A 20,069-nucleotide genomic window follows, 5' to 3' on the forward strand; every position below is an offset into this window, starting at 1 on the left:
GTAATAGTTCTGAAAGAGTTTTTTCCTGAAAAGAGAATTTATCAAATGTTAACATGTTTTGAATTTGTTAAGCACAGAGAGTGACATGTAAAGGAAGCAAAAAGGATGTATATAAAACCCTCAAGAGGACTTAACAATATAAATTAATTGTAAATCAGAAATTTTACTTGAAAACAGATTCCAGGTTTAAAGGAATCCCAGGGAGCCTGAGAGCGTAAGGTGGGAGTCTAGGTACTCACTATTAATACTGCATAAGAGAAAGTGAATAGCTCTGTAGCTCCATAGCATAGGCTGTGTGTCCCACTTGGTATAAGGTAATAATCCTTGATTGTGCCAAGTCAGTCAGCTACGAATCAACAATTTACTACATCGTCATTTAGTACTCTAATGGTAATTTCTACATGAGCTATATTTCTAACACATTGAGGTACCATTTCACACACAGATATTTTAAAGAAACCAAAATTTCTTCCTTGACCCAAGTGTATTGGTAAATAAATCGAAGAGTAAGGAGGATACAAAGATTGGGTCTGTCATAAAATAGCTTACTATAAATAAACAGGCAAACAAACAAACTGGACTTGACGGTAGAGCCTAGGTTTATATTTCCATAGGGAAGCAAACTACACCTGCATCTTACATAAGTATATACTGAGATGCTGATTTTTTTCCTTTGTGTTCAACATTAACTTTAAAAGTATTCTGTATTTTGGTTACCCTTACTGTGCCTGTATAAAATATAAGTCAATGTTGACAACCATGTCTTCTGCATTGCAGCTTGACTGAGTATAATTATAAATTATGTGTGCACCATAACCAATTTCGAGTATGTTTCTGCACAGTAGGTTTCATATTTTAATAACAGCATTGTTTTTATCCTATTTGCCTTTCCAAATTTATATTCTTATTTTCAAAATAATAAACAGAAAATGTAACTTTGATACCTATGTTTTAAAACGAACTTATAATACTATTCACCATAATGTCAGGTGTCACTTTCAATAAAACGAACTTCAAAATTCATTCATTTTTAATAGGTTATCTTTATTTCCTTTTGTAAAACTTTGTGTTCATTTTTAAAAAATAAGTATTGAATCATAGAATATTGCCAAAAAAGATCACTATATCTCATGTATCATTCACTCAGTTTCCCCCAGTGGTTACATGTTACAAAACTATAGTATATTTTCAAAACCAGGATATTGACCTGGTACAGTGTGTATGTGTATATCTCTACATCATATTGTCATGTGTATGTTTATATAACCAGCACTGCAATCAAGATACAAAACTATTTTGTCACCACAAAGGTTTCCCTTGTTGTACCTGTTTAAAGTCAGATGACATTATACAGTCAGAGGAAGAGGAGGAAAAAAGAATGGAGAAAAATGAACAGAACCTGTTCTGTTCCTGTGGGGCACTTTCAAGCACACCAACATGCATATAATGGGAGTAACAGAAAGTGAGGGGATAGATAAAAGGGCAGAAAGGATCTTCAAAGAACTAATGGCCAAAAAGTTCCCAAATTTGATGAAAAAACATTAATTTAAACAACCAAGAAGCTTAATGAACTCCAAGTAGGATAAACTCAAAGGGAATCCACTCAAAGGCACATCATAAGAAAACTGTCATAAGGCAAAGACAGAGGCTCTTGAAAGAATCAACAAAGAAGGGACTCATCATGTACAAGAAATACTCAATAAGATGAATAATATTTGATTCTTTATCAGAGACCATGGAGTCCAAAAGATGGTGAACTGAAATATTCAAATTGATGAAAGAAAGAATTCTATATTCAGCCTACAAGTAAATTAAGAGAGTTTACTAATATACAAATGATTAAGTATTCTAGAAAGATATGTCCCAGTAGTATATAAAGCTATATGTCAAAATATTAAAAGTAATTTTACCAGGGTAGTGGTAACTATTCTTCCTATATTCCTAAATTTTATTCAGTAACATGCATTTTTGTTGGACTAAAAATGGAAAACAAGAAATATTACATAATACATCATACAACAAGCTTGACACACATTATTGCATATTTCCATGTATTTTAGATGGAATATGGATGTTTCATTTACTGCTGTAGAAAAAAGATACCAAATTTTATATTACTTCTCAACAGCTAAGTAGTTCCTTTTCATGATTAACACAATTCTACAGAAGTAATTTTATAGTGCATCATAACATCCGAATTGTCTCAGTTACCTGTGAGTTTAAATGGATTTTATAGGGCTGGTCTTTCTGCCAAATATTGCTGTAATTTTCTGCTAACATTGGCATATCTGGATTGTCATTTTTCACTTGATAAATTATGTGCTCGAATCTTGCTGAAGATTCCAATGGCTCAATTCCATAGCTGATATTTTCAAACTGAAGAAATCCCCTGAATATTTAGAAAGCAGTGATATAAAAATCCTGCATATGATCCCATCAGACCTATAATCCAAAGTGTTGTAAGAAATGAGTAACCATAGTGAGGTACATGTATTAAACCCACTCTCTTTCCCTGCCTTTTTTCAGCTACCATTAGTAACTGAGTAACCACATCTGCGTCAGTTTTTCTCATGTATTAAAAAACTAAATATACTGAAAAGTATTTTGTATTTTCTGTATAGGAGTCACATTCATTCAAGATGTATTAATTAAGGCCAAGTATTTGCTGGGAACCAAGACATTTGTTGAGAATTCCAAGAATAAAAATTTCCTATTCTTACAGAGGTTAGAATAAGGGAAAATGGATATATAGAGTGGAGATCTAAAAAGATTAATACGCAGGAAAACCACATTCAGAGAATGTCAGTTTTCTGAGTTGATATGAGTAAATTCTGGAAATCAGGCAACCAAAAGCAAAAGGAAGTTAGGAAGAGTTTTTTGCTCTGCTCTGGACCTGTCTTCATCTGATAAACACCACCTTCTTCCTGCCACTGTCAATGACGAAAATCACTTATCCCTGCCCTTTTACCTCTGAGGTACCTTCTCAATTAGTCATTTTACGTCTGATACCAAGTACACCTAAACTGAGAGCATACAATATGTGCTAGTTAAGTAACTAATTAATGTCATTTTCCATAACTGTTCCAGATAACTGATAGATAATACAACAATAACATCTAGGGAGATGTTCTAAAGGATTTGGGTGGGGGGAGGTGTTTGTTTTGTTTTGTTTTGTTTTACTGCATCTATCTCTTTCTGCTCAATATCTTGAAAATATCTCCAGTCAGGATTCCCTTGAGTGATTTCATTTCAATTGGCACGACTAAGGTCCATTTATTAATATTAATATTATTAATAAAAGTAAGGTCATCATGAAGAAAACGTTCAGATTTGAATTCTCCTTAAATATCCCAGATTTGTGTTTTGCAGCCACTAAGTTTCATTTTAAAGTATATCCTAAGTTTTCATGTATAAATAGCCTCTAAAATGCTATTACCTAAGTCCAGAACAGATGCTGAGTGTCACGACTGAATTTGGAAAATCTGCAACGTATCCTTGGTAATGGCAATGCATCTGAAAAACAGTACAGAGTGGCAAATAAATAAATTATTTATGCATAAAAGTGTATTGGCAAACATAAATATTCAAAACATTAAAACAGTTGAAAATAATAAGATTGTGTATCATACAGATTTATTAAAATTGATTTTCAAGGAAAATAAGTATTTGACAACTCTCTTTACTTTGTACCACCTAGGTGCCCATGAGTGTTCTCTAGGTCTGGATTTCATCTCTATCATACATGGAATGTGGAATAAAATTGTATGAAACTGCCAACATGGAACAAACTTATCACAATGGTAATGGTAATAATATGTCCACTTCAATAAGGAAACGTGTGATAATAAATGTCTAAGACACCTGGGTCTTACCTTAAAATATGAAGACTCAGAATGCAAAGATCCAATTTTGTTATATGTATAAACCAGAAAGTTCTGGGATATGAATGAGCTAAGAAAAACAAAAATAAAAAACTGGTTGAATCATGAATTTATTATGAACATAAACATTAAAATAATAAAAATAACAGTGAAATATATGATTCATATAATAATATTCCTTAACTGGAGTAATTTTAGCATGCCATAACAGTGTAAATTCATAGAACTAGTGTCTCAGAGAGTTTAGGATTTCTTAACACTGGAATAGACTTTGAATCTTCCATATCAGATATTCATGTGTGTGCCTGCCTATGTCTCCATTCAACAAGATTTACTGATTGTCAATGATCTGACAGATCCTCTTCGAGGCACGGGGATACAGCAGTAAACAAAAGAGAAAACCATGGGTCTTCACGGCAGTGAGAGACACATACACTAGTACGTTAGGTGATGATAAATAAGGCCCAGGGTGGCAGGAGGTTGGTTGCAAATGTAGACAGGATGGCATGGAAAGGCTCACTGAACTGATTAGTAAAGACCTGAAAACAAGCCACTTGGATTTGCACAGAAATGTTATTCCGGACAAAGCAAGGAGAAAATGCCAAGACACTGAGGCAGAGATATGTTTTGTGTTTACAAAGAATATCTGTGGGCAGTGCCTGCGGTGAAGTGTGGAGTGAAGACAAGAGCCCACAGTAAGAGATGGTGTCACCGAGATGAGAAGCCATTGGAAGAGTCTGAGCAGATGAGGATGGGTCAGACCAGCATTTTAATAGAATCAGACTGAATGCTGTGTTGAGAACCATCTGTAGGACAAATAAGCAGAAAAAGAGAGATCAGCTAGGTTATTACAGTCATCCAGGCAAGACATGACGGTGGCTTGAGCTAGGATTGCAGCAGTGGTGGAGGTCCCACTCTGGATGCATTTTGAAGGCAGATCGCATGGGATTTAATAATCCATTGGATGTGGGGGGAAAACAAAAGAAAAAAAAAAGATATCAAGAATGACCCTAACATTTTTGTTCTGAGACACTGGAAGAGTAGAGGTGCCATTTACCGAGATAATTGTGGGAAAGACAAATTTTGGAAAAGGATCAGAAGTACACTTTAGACACATTAAATATGAGAATTCTCATAACCTCTTGGTTATCAAATAAGTAGTCAAATAAATGAATATGGTGTTCATTGGAGAGGAATAAAGTAGAGATACAACTTTGGGAGTAATCAATACATAAATGGTATTAAATCCATAGGAGTAGATGAAATAACTGGGTGATTGAGTATAGCTAGGGGAAAAAACAAACAAACAAACAAGATTTAAGAATAGCACCATGGAGTATTCTAAGACTGAAGAGATGAGGAGGAATCTAGAAAACAAACAAACAAACAAAACAAAATCTGAGAAAGAGTGAGCACAGTGGTAAGAGTTAAACACAAGAGTCTGCAGTATCCTGGAAGCCAAATGAAGAAACTATCATATGGAGGAGACACTGCTCAGCTATACAAAATGCTGCCGATTGGTCAAGAAAAATGAAGAGTAAAAAATAACTGGCATTTAGAAACATGAGGATCTTGGATGATCTTATCAAAAAACACTTTTCATGGAATGGTAGCGACATTAAAGACCGACATGAGTTTAACGATCATGAATTACAAGAGAATAGTCGTGAATTAAGTGAGGACAATTTTCTCCAGGCTTGTTCAACTACAGAGATGCAGGCGGACAAAATGCAGTTGTGATAAATATATATTTTCAAAGATGTAGGCAGAGAAGAGGCTGTTTGAGTCCATTTATATAAAATGTTGAGAAAACACAAATTAAGAGACAGGAAATAGATTGCTTGTTGCCTGGAGTAGTGGCTGATGACAGGGATTAAATATGAAATGGCACAATGGGTCTTAAGTGCGGAATGAAATGTTCTAAAACTGATTTATGGTTGAGAATTGTAATACCATATTAAAATCATTGAATTATACATTCGAGAGTTTTATGATTTTATATATATATATAATTTACCAAAAAAAGTGGTTAAAAATAAATACATATATAATTAATACCTCCATACAAAGTATGCCACTAGTTCAATTTTCCACCAAGAACCACATGATATATACACATGTTCAATTTCATATCGGATATACTTGATACACAACTTGCAGTTCTTGGGTTCAATGGCTTTATACTCTTATTTATACGTAACTTATTTCTTAATTTGAAAATAACAAGCTGGAATATACAAATGCAAAGTTCTCACAGACTTAATATTCAAGACCTAATGAATCCTAAACTGAAAAATTGACTAATTAAACAGCCTACATTTCACTGCATTCTTGAATTTAAATAGTGTACAAAAACATTTTTAAAAAAGTAAATTCTCAGCTTTAAGGGAAAATCATATCTTACTGTTTTCTGAGATGCAGAGTGTATGGTTTCTTATCAATTGTAATGATATAAGTCACCTAAAATAAAGCAAATAAAGACGATTTAGTAAATCAGAAATATATAAAGTAAAAGAGTATTTTTCACTCAAGTCGAAAAAGACTCACCCAATCCATTTTAAAAAAGAATATATTCTTCAGAATTTCTTGTTCTAAATAGTAAAAATTTAAAATTTTTCTAATAAATTCAGGATGAGGGTGCTAAATTTACTGCAGGGATGGCTTTTGAAAAGAATAAATGAAAACGATATTTCGAAAAAAATATAACTGTACCATTTACTAATACTAGATTTTAATTGTTTATATTTAGAAAAAACATATATCATCCTTAGCCAAAATGAATGAGGCATGGCTATAGGCTTACATTCTACACCGAATATAATGAAACAATAGCAAGTTTATAAATACGTATATACATACTAACAAACACTGGAGCCACTTTGCACTGCTTCACACATAAACTGGGAGGAAAACAGACCTGCGAGAATGAAGCTGGCGAGGAACGCTGCGGCTCCAGCGCTACGAGCTCTGACGCTACAGGGGCTAAGTCACAATGGTCCTCATTACCTTGACGTGATGGCAGCCAGGAACAGGAAGTGTACACGGTACACAGTACAGCAGGTTGCTTTTATAAGATCATCAGGAGGGTGAGAAAGTGTCTAGCTAAATTGAATTTTATGTAATAGAACAACGTAGGCTTGAAATCCAACCTTTGCCATTTAACACAATGTGATCAACAGAGGTACGTCCATCCACTTGGCCATATCCTATTGGTTGGAAGGAAGTCACAGGTCTTTCCCACACTCATAGTTAGTGAGACAGGCTGGGACCTGGAACCCTTTGCTGCAGTGCAAAGGATACACCTGCATATCCTGTATCCGGGATACACCTCTCCTGGAGCAACAAAATACAAAGAAACTGTATGGGACTAAAAATAACTGCATGCCAGACGTAGAGAATGGACTTGAGGACACGGGGAGGGGGAAGGGTAAGCTGGGACGAAGTGAGAGAGTGGCATGGACATATATACACTACCAAATGTAAAATAGATAGCTAGTGGGAAGCAGCTTCATAGCACAGGGAGATCAGCTCGGTGCTTTGTGACCACCTAGAGGGGTGGGATAGGGAGGGTGGGAGGGAGACGCAAGAGGGAGGAGATATGGGGATATATGTATATGTATAGCTGATTCACTTTGTTATACAGCAGAAACTAACACACCACTGTAAAGCAATTATACTCCAATGAAGATGTTAAAAAAAAAAACAAACTACGTGTATGCCTCAGTTGGGGCAAATTCCAGCTGCCACTTTTGAAGAGCCTGGAGCAAAAACAGGGTGTTGGGAGCTAAAGGGCGGTTCTGAGCATGCACCCTGCACACACCACCACCTAAGGGGTGGGCAGAGCACCTAAGCCACCGCTCTGGCCTGACCCCTGGACACAGCCCTACCCTCGCCTCATATAAGGAACAAGCTTGCCCCACCTCCGGGAGTAAGCAAGAAAGGGGACTTGCTGTTTGTTCTCCCTCCCCTTTGCTGCAGCAGGGGCCCCAGTAAAGCCTTGCCTGAATTTCTTGTCTGGCCTCTGATCAATTTCTATTGCTTGGGGAAGGCCAGGAACCCTGGTCCATAACAATAGGTGGAGCTTATTCAATGGCATGAACACCAGATGGTAGGAATCACTTGGTTAAATTAGGGTCTGTCCAACACCATGGGCAAAGAACAACTGGGGAGCTGAGGAATAAAACCCACAGCTCACATAGTGCTGGGAGATATTCAAGGTCTGATCAACCAGAGGAGAAAAATGTCACTGAACACTCATGCCATCCACCAGAGATCACAGAAGGGTCAAATTTTAGTGTTACGGAGAAACTAATCTTAGAGTAAGGGCCACTCTAAACATTCATCCTAAAGACATTACAAGGCAGCATGAAATTGTCCATCTGATTCATAAGTAACTTAATTGCCTACCAAAACAAAGTATAGCACATTTTAAAGGAAAAACACAAAATCAAGCAATCAACCAAATAAAATTAGCAAGGTTAATCCAATCAAAAACAATTATACACAGGGATATGAAATCAGTCTGGTGGCAGGATAAGAGGTTCCTGCCTTACCATCCTCCCACAGATACACCAAACATAAGCCTCACATGGATTGATGCCCTGTGAGAGAAATCCAGAAAGTAGCAGAGTGACTCCTCAACACTGGGTGACTGAGAAAGTACCCACTGTGAAAATGGGTAGGAAAGGCTGATATACACACTCACCATAAAACCCACCCCTGGCAAAGTACTTACAATCAGGAGGGAACCCCCAACTCTCAGTATGCCCCTCAGAACCAAAAGGTTTGGACCAGGCATCCAGCAGCACAACTTTTAAGGCTTCCACCCAAGGGACTGGCTTCCAAATAACTTAGTTCAGAGAGCCACTGGGACTTGCCATCCCTGATTCCTCAGACCCCCATTAAACAAAGAAGCAGTTTTTAAATGTGTGCATGAGCACTTCCCATAGTTCCCCACCTCGGGGTGCATCATAGAGGGAGCAGGCAAAAGCACCCAGCTCCTACTTTCTCCCTGGAAGGAGTTTGACTGCACACTTTTCCAGTTGCAGCTTGAGGGTCCAGCTTCTAATCAGACTACATGTGGGTGCTGATAGGGATCCTCCCAGGAGCCTGAAAGGGCCGATGGGCACTTCGCTTGACTACTCCCCCAGGCTCAATCCAACAATAAAACCAAGCCTCCAGTTTCTTCCTGAGAGGACCTTGTCTACACAACTAGAATCTCAACCTTTTTTTTTAATTGAAGTCTATTGATGTACAATATTATATGTTACAGGTGTACAATACAGTGATTCACAATTTTTAAAGGCTATACTCCATTTCTACTTATTATAACATATTGGCTATAGAACCTCAACTTTTAACGCTGCCACCTGAAGGTTTGGATCCCATACCACCTAGCTCTGAGACCTGATGGGGCTCAGCATTCACAGATTCCCCAGATTCATCTTAAGAGAAGATTTTTATACAGAGGTGCAAGCACTTCCAAGGACTATCTCCCTGGGCTTAGGGCAAAGGGAACAGGAAAAGACACAAGGGTCCCAGCTTCTCTGTGTTAAGGGTTTGAGCGCATACTTCCTCAGCTGCTGTTTGAGGGTTGAGCTTCTAAATAGCTTGCACCAGGGAGCTGACAGGGTACATAAATAGTAGTCATCTGGGGACTTGAACAGATGTGAGGAAATTCCCTGTGCTTTCTCGCTCTGACTCATCCCAACTATAAAGCTAATTCTCCAACTTCTCCCTCAATGAAATTTGTCCACACATCTAGTGCCCCACCTTACACAGCTGCCACTAGAGGAACTGGCTACGAAATCACCTAGTTATGGGAGCCCTCCTGGAGCAGAGAGAACAAAAGAGGCGAAAGAAGTAACATTATCTCTGCAGATGACATGATCTCATGTATAGAAAACCCTAAAGACTACATCAAAAAGCTATCGGAATTAATAAATGAATTCAGTAAAGTTTTAAGACACAAGATCAAAATACAAAAATCAGTTGTTTCTATATACTAACAATGAACTACCAGAAAGAAAATTAAGAAAACAATACCATTTACAATAACATCAAAAGACAAAACATTTAAGAACAAATTTAGCCAAGGAGATGAAAAACGTATACACTAAAAACTAAAAAACAGTCATGAATAAAATTAGAGAAGACACAGATAAATATATATTTCGTGTTTATGGACTGAAAGGATTAATTGTAAAATTTTCCGTACTACCTAAAGTAATCTACAGATTCAGTGCAATCCCTATCAAAATCCCAACGTCATTTTTCACAGAAATAGAGAAGACAATCCTAAAATGTATATGGAACCACAAAAGAACCTTAATAGCTTAAACAATCTTGAAAAGGAAGAGCAAAGTCAGAGACATCACACTTTGTGATTTCAAACAATATTACAAGGCTGTAGTAATCAAACAGTATCTTACCAACACAAAAACAGACACGTAGATGAATGGACCATAACAACATAACTTTATACATAAAGCAACTAGAAAAAGAAGAACAGAAACCCAAAGTCAGTAGAAGGAAATAAATCATAAAGATCAGAGCAGAAATAAATGAAATATAGGCTTAAAAAAAAACAATAGAAAGATCAATGAAACTAAAAGCTTGTTCTTTGAAAAGATAAGCAAAACTGATCAACATGTAGACAGACTCATCAAGAAAAAAAGGGAGAGGGCCCAAGTCAATAAAATCAGAAATGAAAAAGAAGTTGCCACTGACACTACAGAAATACAAAGGACCGTGAGAGTATTATAAACAACTATAAGCCAACAAAATGGACAACCTAGAAGAAATAGACAAATTCTTTGAAAGGTACAATCTCCCAAGACTGAACCAGGAAGAAATAGAAAATATGAACAGACCAATTACCAGTAGTGAAATATACAGAGATTTCAAAACACTTCATGTCCTGCATCATTGTGATAACTGAAGTAAACAACTTGAAGTTTAAAGTGATCATGCAATGACAATATACATACAAACAGACGTAAATCAGAAAAAAAAGAAAATAAACTTTTATGCAAACAGTTTTTCAACAGAAAGTAGTTTATTTATAATGGAATCAGAGTCATAAAGTTTGGATTCCATGTCCTAAACTTATAACTTTGACTCCCTTAACTGAACATTTGTAATCCTCTTTCTCATATATATAAGAAAATATATGTAATATTTCAAAAGGTTAATGTGAGAATTAAATGAGAGTAGTATATGAAAATACTTCTCTAAAGGAAATTATTTTATTGTGATTTTCAAGTACAATTTCACATTTAATTTTTATTACAGTTATTCAGTAGTAGAAGAGAATCATGATAGGTTCCAATACTGTATGTCAAAATAGAGTTAATGGAGTCTTAATTTTTTTACTTACTCTTATTTCAAAAATTGTTCCTTCAAACTGAAAAAATTTTCTCAGGGTTTCTATATATTGACCACACCACTTTAACCACATGAAAATTTAAACCCCTGTATTGTGACTTCTAGTTTGTAATCTAAAACATTATAATTATGCCAATTTGAAGTATTTTAATCAAGAAAATATTCAAGTTGGAGTGTCTTCAATTTAATCAGTTTTTAACAGCAGGTACGCATTTTTCAACTTCTTTTTCCAGTTAATATTTATTTACTGACAATGTTTTCATCATAATCAGGCAAATGTGACATTTTTATTTTTCCTTTTCTTTTTTTTCTTTGGCCATTACTTCTAATAAGTCTGATGCTTCTGGGTCAAAACTTGCAGGTCTAAATCTTGCTCAAGACCATTTTCTCTGTCACTTTAACAGTGGCCATTAATACTTTTTTTTCATAAATTTCATTGTCATGCTTACTTAATATTGATTTTTTTCTATCAGTATGATTCCCGAAAAGTGTTTACTATTTCTTGAAAATTGTGAAAAAACAGGTCAGAAGAGCCTGAGAGATGAAGAGAAGGGCACAGGAGTTAGCAATGAAAATATGTTGCTTTGCAAGTGAATACAAATCAGTAGGATCTGATTCAATACAAAGGTAAAGAAAAATCGTCTTAAACTTTTAAATTATAAAACTAATATCCTTGATCATTCACCTGCTTCTCTGAATCTTCACTCTCATTCGACCTCATCTTCTGTGGAACTGTGACATACAGGAACATTCCCTCAGAATCTGTAGAAAGAAAATGGGATGTTTTGCAACAGTGCTGAGTCAAGCATGGGTTCTTAAGTTTGAGTCCATGGTGGGGTCCACAATTGTAAGTCAATTTATCTACATGTGTCTACCCTCCTTCTTGGTCCACAGATTTCAATAGATTTTCAATGGCACACTGAAAATGGCTAAGATACAAACAAGTCAACAAAAATTAGCCATTGCAGTTCTATAGGACCATCCTGTTCGTTTCCATAACCGCGTTGGGACCTGTTTCTCTCGGGTCTCTGAGGAACACATCCAGGGCAGTGGCGAACCTCGTATATCCTCTGGCCACAGAGTGGGTGAGCCAGAAAGACCCTCAGCTGCTGAGACACTGGACCCTTGATGCAGAGAGTGGACTCCTTGGCTAACATCTTCCTTCCCCTGCCCTGGTCGGGGGTGCGTGGCGTAGGGGTGGGGTGTGGGAGGAAAGCACCGGCAGGGAATCCGGGAAAGGGGCGGTAAGGGTCCCAGAGCTACAGGAATTGCTCCCCAGGAAGATCCCAGTCCTGCTCAGAAGCCAAAGGAGGGAGAAGAAAGTCGAGGCTCCGCGGTCTTACCCTGGAGGGCGTGCAGCCCTCCAAGCTCAGCAAGCAGTGCAAGGAGTACGAACATCGCTGGGCGGGGCGCTGGAAGCACGGCCAAGGTCAGAGACCGTTGGGCAGCCCTGAGGCTCGCGGGCAGCAGCACTCAGGGGTTCAGCGCGCTAGGCCCCCGGGCCCTGGGGGTGAGGACCAGGGCCTCGCAGTCGCTTTCAGCTGTGCGGGCTCATCCTTGGACATTCTGAGTGGCTGGGCACTCGGGGCTGGGAGAAGAAACAGCAGACAAAAGCCTAAGTGTCTGCGCACAACTGGTTTGTGGTGACTAAGTGTACGTCTTTTAAATGCTTCAGTAGGGATAAAGGGGCAAATAAGCATTATTTGCTTTTCTGCGGAAGTTTCTGGTAACTTCCTTTCTCCATGTTACAGTTTTCTCACAACGTTTATTTACTGTGGTGGAAGAGAAAGAGGAAAATAGGTATATTAACTATTTTTTACAAGAAATTTTCTACTTAAATCGTGTTACTGCCGAATTAATAATCTTTTAAAAAATATTTGCAAACAAAGAAAAATAAAGAATATTGAACTCGATCCTGGATAAGGAAATAAAAAGCACAATTCTTCAACTGTGTGCCTATTCTTACAATGTTAGATTATAATCTGTTGAGGAAAGGGAAAGAAAACTTTGAAATGTACCCTAAGTGTGTCTTGTTAACAGTTACTGTCAGAACCGTAAAAAGGAAGCTTTAGAAATGGGAAGGCCAGCAAGACAAACTCAGAGAGGGAAAGTGACACCACTGCAGAAGACAGAACATGTAATTGTCTTTGAATTTTCTGACAAATATCTTAAGCTGCTCATGCTCAAAACCTAACTCAGCTTCTGTCTGCCACTCACCCACACCTTCCTTTAACCCAGGACACTCCACAGCAAGGATGTATAGTACCAACAGTTGCAAAAATAAACTCTGCTCAGGTCTAAAACTTGGACCTGCTAGGTGGTAGTACTCCTGGGAAACTGATCCTGAGAAACTATGATTAAATAAGGCAGGACCGTGATCATAATGGCCCCAAATAAGTTAGTGGCAAAGGGGATGAGGGAAAGTTATGGTAGAGTCATCCAGATATGTATTATTTTAACCACAGACTTCACCCACTTAAAGCACACAGGTGAATGATTGTAGGGTTTTTAGTGTATTCACAGATATGTGCAACCGTTACCACAGTCAATTTCAGTTCCCTCATCTCAAAAACAAGTCCTCTACCCTTTAGTTATTACCATCACCCACCCCAGCTTTTCATTCTCCACCCCCACTTTCAGCAGTAAACAACCACTAATCTTAGTCTCTCTAGATGTCCCTGTTCTGGATGTTTCATACAAAGGCATAATACATGGTTTTTGTGACTGGCTTTAGTCACTTAGCATAACGGTTTCAAGGTTCATCCACGTTGTAGCAGTATCAGTGCTTCCTTCCTTTTTGTGGCTGAATACTATCCCATTGTATGGATGGACCACATCTTGTGTAGCCATTCATCAGTTGCTCATTTGGAAAAGGAAACTCTTGGTCTTTGTGATGAGATGCTCCCACCCCCGACCCAGGAGCACCTTCATTTATATTGATGGAAATTCTGTAGGTCCTAATTAGACTCCAGATAGGCTGATGGATGTCTAATCCACAAATAATGCTTTGAGGTGTGCAGAAGCGCACCCATTTCAGGAAGAGGGAGATGAAGAGAGGGGGCACTGAAGCAAGAAACTGTCACCCAGAAAAGCTCAGCTTCAGTCAGGAAAGAGCAGCAAGTCTGGATTCCTTCACAGGACAAAGATATATTCTAGAGCTCAATTTCCACGAGGGCAGGGAAGTATCACCTGGAGACAGGACAGTTATCTATGACCAGGAACTCAGTGTGAGCAATTCCTTGAAGATAGAACGGATTCTAGTGACTCTCTGAGGGCTCTGGGGCTGACCTTGTCTAGCAACCCTTCCTCTCAATATCCCGAAGCTTGGAATGGGTAGGGGATGAGAATCATGAACTATTGGAGAGGTGCGGATTCCAGGTGTCCTCTCTTGAGATGGGAGTGATTAGCAGGGCCATGGGTATCTGAGGGCAGTCGGCGGCAAGAGTGCACAATAGAATGTTTTCCGTTTGGGATGCAGCAGCCTCACAGGTTCAAAAGAGGCCAACCTGCTTATTTCCTACCAGAGGATCATGGTGGTAGAAGGCCCCCTGTGGGCCCTCCTGGGCACAAAAGACTTTCTGTGTCCCCAGCTTCCAGTGTGTCGGAAAAAAGGCTTTCAGCTTCCTAGACCTTCCCTGAATTCCAAAGGGTGTATTCTAACAGTTACTACTCAGCGACGTGAGGGAAGGCAGGAAGAAACAACAGTGCAGCGTGGGGCCTGGTGCCATTCCTCCTCGGGGATGTGCAGAACCATCTGACGCGTATGTCTGTGCTCTTCAACAGGAACTAGGGCCCCCTCAAGCCAGCTGCAGGAAGTCACTTCAGGCTGAGCACAAGCATGTGGACCCACACTGGCAGGAAAGGCTGATGACTGAGATTCCTGGAGGAGCGCCCTGTTACCTCACCACCAACCAATCAGGGGAAGGTTCCACACCCTGCAGCCCTTGCCCCAAATTCTGCCTATAAACACTCTTCCCCAAAAGCCATCAGGGAGTTTGGCATTTTTGAGCATGAGCTGTCCGTTCTCCTTGGATGGCCCTTGCAATATACCTTTCTCTTCTCCAAGCACTGATGTTTCCCTTTGTTTGGCCTCACTGTGCATCGGGCACACAAACTTGAGTTTGAGAACAGACTCAACAGACACAAGCCTACATACTTTCACTCACAGGATTTATTTTGGTTTGTGAAATTGAAAGCTTTAAGCCATCACAAAAGGAGAGAAAAGCAGATTTTTTTCATTCTTGAATCAGGCCAGTTAATGGTGAATTTCTTGGTAATATATTTTCTCCAAGCTATGGCTTTTGACAATATTGTTTAGTCACTGTAGTAAAAGAAATATCGAAAAATAGAAATGCTACGTTTTATAAATTGTTAATAAAAGCTGTCTAATTTTGCTACACAACTACAGGTATATCAATTAGTATGGTAAGACAGTTGATACTGTCACAATCTATACCTGTGCTCTACAGAATTTGTAAACCCAAGTTTTTTTCTTTTTTTTGATATTTTCCAGAAACCCCTGTGATAGCAACATTAAAAGGAAATGCTATAAATTGGTGTTTATGTATGTCTCATTTACACAGACTCTATGTTTTACATGGGTCAAAGAAAATCACAAACAAGGAAACAGAGAGAAAAAGAGGAATACAATATGTGGAGAAGGAAATAATTACTCTTTTCTCTATTTTTATCTACAGAGGAAGAGAACTCCCAACAGGCCTCTGTGCATTTCCAACAGGTGTCTGACATACACATGTTCAGAACAAACTCCTTCTTACTCCCCTCCACTTCATCGCTCCAAAACCAAGCTGGTTCTCACCTGCTATACAACATGCCATTAGTAAAAGCTGTCATTATCCATTGTGTCAGAAATGTTTGTCTTTGTAGTTCTCTTTTATTCTAACCCAAATACATCCATCCAGTCACCACTTCAACCAAATCTACCCCGTTAGGTCTCTGAAAACTTTGTTGTTCTTTCCGTCTTACCCAATCCTGCCCTCATCACACTTTTCCTGTGCATTCCATTTCACTAGTCTCCAGTTCTGACTGAATTTTCTCCTAATATATCCTTGTGAATTTTGTAAAAAGCGCACCATATCTTGCTAAATCCCTCCCTTACCACGTCAAAAATGCTTCAACTATGTTCGACTCATCTATGAGGAAATGTAACCTTTTAATCGTGGCATATCAGAAGACACTGGTCCTGGCTCATGGTTACCTATACAGATTTTCTCTTTCAACATCCATACATTTTAAAATAAATTTTTAAATATATTAAGAGCACAAATTTAGACACAGAGAGGTCTGGCTTTACATGGTAGCCTTGCTATCTTCCTGCTGTATAGCAATGAACATCATTTAAGCACTTTTTCTTACACTCTACAGCCAAACTCTCAATTCATTCTGTTGGTTCTAAATCAGCAGATTTCATATCAGGTACACAAAACTCAGATTCCCCAGTGCAATATTCTGGAAAATCACATGGATGTATGCTTCTCCTACACAGATGTCCTCTTTCAGCTATCTGTGAGACAAAGAAAAACAACTATTTGTTTTCAAGTAGTAAAACAAATGTAAAAATTTTAAATAGGAGCATTATATTTGTAACTATCATTTCCATTATTGTTATATTTGTAAGTATTTAAAGTTAAATTATGAATTTACTTAAAAGTTCTGGTGAAAGAGATCAGAAAGAACCCCACTGTCCATGAATGGATGAATGGATAAACAAACTGGGAATGGACAATGGCATATTTTCAGCCATGTAAAGGAATGGAGTACTGATATATGCTACAAGGTGACTGAAACTCGGGAACACTGTACGTAGTGAAGAAAACCAGACACAAAGGTCACACATTGTATGGTTCTACCTATATGAAATCTCCAGAGTAGGTAAATCCATAGAGGCAGAATGCAGATTGCTGGTTGCCAGGGACTGAGGGGAAGGGAGAAAGGAAGGTACGTGTGTAATGGGTCGGGGTCTCCTGTTCGGATGCAGAACCTGCTATGGAACCAGGTCGAGGTGGTTGCACACATTGTGAACGCACTAAATGCTACTGAATTGTTCACTTGAAAACGGTTAATTTTTTATTGTGTGATTTGCACTTCAATTTAAAACAATGGCTCTGGTGAAAGTTCTCATAGTTAAAATGCTCTGGTTATCCTGAATACTTACTTCAAGATAAATAGAAAATATTTGATATAAAACTACATGTATTTGTTTTCCAGCTTTTGATTCTTGGGGACTAATTAGTTGCACTCCTGAGATGTTCTAACTAACTCATATGCCAGTCTTTACCATGTTACTAAAATGTTTCTTAATGGACATCTTTATCCTTTTAGCATTTCAAGTAATTTTCCTTTCAGGACTAACTCCACTTGCACCATGAGGAGTTTATAAATCACATGAAACTGCTGCTGACTCAGGATGATAATCGCAACACTTCTCCCTAGACACAGTGGTGGGAATTTAACTTAGAATGTAGTGTGGGTCGGGGTTTCTCCCACTACCAGGGGTGGAGATGGATGTTGGGAACCAGAGGATTCCTCTGCTCTTCTGAAATATCACACACTATGGACTAGAAAAGCCAGGAACTGCAATGAGCTATCTGTGCTGCCTACAGGAAAAGCTTGTTTGAGAACTGCCAACAAAAAGGCAAGGATATCCAACAGACGTAGAATAAGAATCCTGTTGCTCCTGTTCCAAACAAAGATTCACCTGGGCACAAAGCTAGACTCATGCCTTACTTAAGCTTCATAAGTGTTTGTTTGTTATTCTTTGCTTGGCTGTTCATCAAGATACAACTGACCCATAATAACTGGTGTTATGCAGTACCAATCACAGTTTCTTAAATTTCATACAGGAATGTCTGAGTACTGGCTAAAAACATATTAATCACTGTATGTGTCAGAAAAACAGCTGGTTAAACTATTGGTCTTCCATGTCTTTGCACTTGGACTTGTGTCCATCTAAAATGAAAATTTATAGGGAAAAAACTGGATCAGATCACTAAATTGCAGACAAAAGTAAGTGGAAACTAGCCTAGCTGAAAGTGGACAGAGAAGAAAATAGAAAGCCTTTTAAGCTTATGGCCACCCGTAAGAGAGCAGAGTGTAAGGCACCTGTGAGCCTTTAAATGACAGCAAAAGCCACATTCCGTGCTATAATACATAATAAAATTAATGTGAACTAACATAGTACATTTAGCTGTTACCCTGAAGCCCTCCCTAGTAACTTATACTATGAATTTTCATTCGACCAAATGTAGCAATTACCTCTGTTGTAAAGAATTATCCTTTGAGATGTAGATAGAGGGCAATGGACTGTTTAGAAAAGTCTGACTGCTCAGTCCCACTGATTTGGAGACAAAGACTAAGATGAGAGCTCTGGTGAAGGGAAGGGCAGCAAGGTGTATTGCTAAGAAGTGGAAACCCTAGGCTGGCCTCTACATTCATGTGTCTTGAAACAAATGACCACTGACTTTAAAAACTAGCCCACTGGGTGAAAAAGAACACACATAGAGCAAAGAAAATGATGTTAGGAGAGATTTCATGGACAAAGAAAAAGCAAACTTGGCAACAAAACCTCTCATTAATCAGTCTTTATGTTTGTCATAGACTCCTGAAAGTGACACAAAAAAGGTGAGTTGCTAAAATGAAGCAATCCCTAGAACAGAGATCTTACCCAGTCTCCTATCAGATGTGGCTATGAAGGAAAATTGAATGGAAAACTTCCCAAGGGAAGTCAAGGATTCAGTCAGTCACTTCCAGGGTCTTGCCAAAGCTAATCTTCACATTAGATATGCTACATATTGCTGACTATTCTATATGGATTCCTTTTCTGCTACTTTCAAAATGAGGGTTTTTTATTATTATAATTGTCTGTTTTTTCAAATATTGCATGTCAAGTGTGTGTTGTGTGGTTTATTCATAATTTTGTCATAAGTTGTTCGATCATGAAGAGCTACATTCAGGCACGACCAAGAGGAGCTCATAGGCCCCAAATTACCTGGAATTGTTATTAAATGCAATAACAGGATGGGTCTTGAGTAGAGATTGAAACAATACAGTGAGAGGCAGTGTTACGAAGGAGGTTGAAAAAGACCTAAGGACCTCCTCTCAGTTCTGAAATCAACTGTGTATGAATCGAGTACATAAAGTATTAGATTTCAACGATGAGTAAAAATAAAAGTGAAAAAAAAGCTAAAAATGAACCCACAAGAACGCCAAATTTCATAAAAGAAAAGAAAGTAATATTTTGAAAACTTACCTTACAAGTGTTTTTGTCACAGCATCGTACAATACGACACTCTGCTTTTCCAATCAGAGTAAAACTTTCAGGTTTACAGCATTTTTAATGAGTGCAACCCTAAAAGCAAGTATAATCAAGTTAAATAATAGGAATTTTCAATCTGACAATTTTATTTATTGTCACACTATACTAAAGTATGTCTCTAAGTTAATTAAAATAACAGTATGATTTTTACTTCTCTATTTACTTTTAACACCACTTCATTTAAACTTAATATATTTTGATATAGGAAGAAAAGATGGTAATGAAATTATTCATGATTCCATGCTCAAAGCTATCTAAGGAGGTAAAAGACCTGTACTCAGAAAACTATAAGACACTGATGAAAGAAATCAAAGATGACACAAACAGATGGAGAGATATACCATGTTCTTGGATTGGAAGAATCAATATTGTGAAAATGACTATACTACCCAAAGCAATCTACAGACTCAATGCAATCTCTACCAAATTACCAATGGCATTTTTCACAGAATTATAACAAAAAATTT

At 38.0% G+C, this 20,069-nt stretch overlaps 1 protein-coding gene across 1 annotated transcript; it reads right to left on the minus strand.

The window, feature by feature from the left end:
• Positions 1–2,184: 2,184 nt before the first annotated feature.
• On the minus strand, positions 2,185–12,665 carry LOC118887974 (disintegrin and metalloproteinase domain-containing protein 18-like). The gene is made up of 6 exons (XM_036838916.1): positions 12,611–12,665; positions 11,953–12,029; positions 6,286–6,341; positions 3,873–3,951; positions 3,437–3,513; positions 2,185–2,389 (listed from the first exon to the last, which is right to left on the minus strand). Exons 1-6 carry the CDS (start codon positions 12,663–12,665, stop codon positions 2,185–2,187), a joined length of 549 nt encoding a protein of 182 aa, XP_036694811.1.
• Positions 12,666–20,069: the final 7,404 nt, after the last annotated feature.

Source organism: Balaenoptera musculus, chromosome 21 (assembly GCF_009873245.2).
Source record: "Balaenoptera musculus isolate JJ_BM4_2016_0621 chromosome 21, mBalMus1.pri.v3, whole genome shotgun sequence".
Lineage (NCBI taxonomy): Eukaryota > Metazoa > Chordata > Mammalia > Artiodactyla > Balaenopteridae > Balaenoptera > Balaenoptera musculus.

Excerpts from the sequence above, each read along its gene's own strand:
- LOC118887974 (XM_036838916.1), bottom strand. The coding sequence starts at position 12,665 with ATGTTCGTACTCCTTGCACTGCTTGCTGAGCTTGGAGGGCTGCACGCC. Across the intron at positions 3,514-3,872 it reads CTGAGTCTTCATATTTTAAG|ATGCATTGCCATTACCAAGG; the intron begins GTAAGACCCAGG and ends ACTGTTTTTCAG. Across the intron at positions 2,390-3,436 it reads AGCATCTGTTCTGGACTTAG|GGGATTTCTTCAGTTTGAAA; the intron begins GTAATAGCATTT and ends CTAAATATTCAG.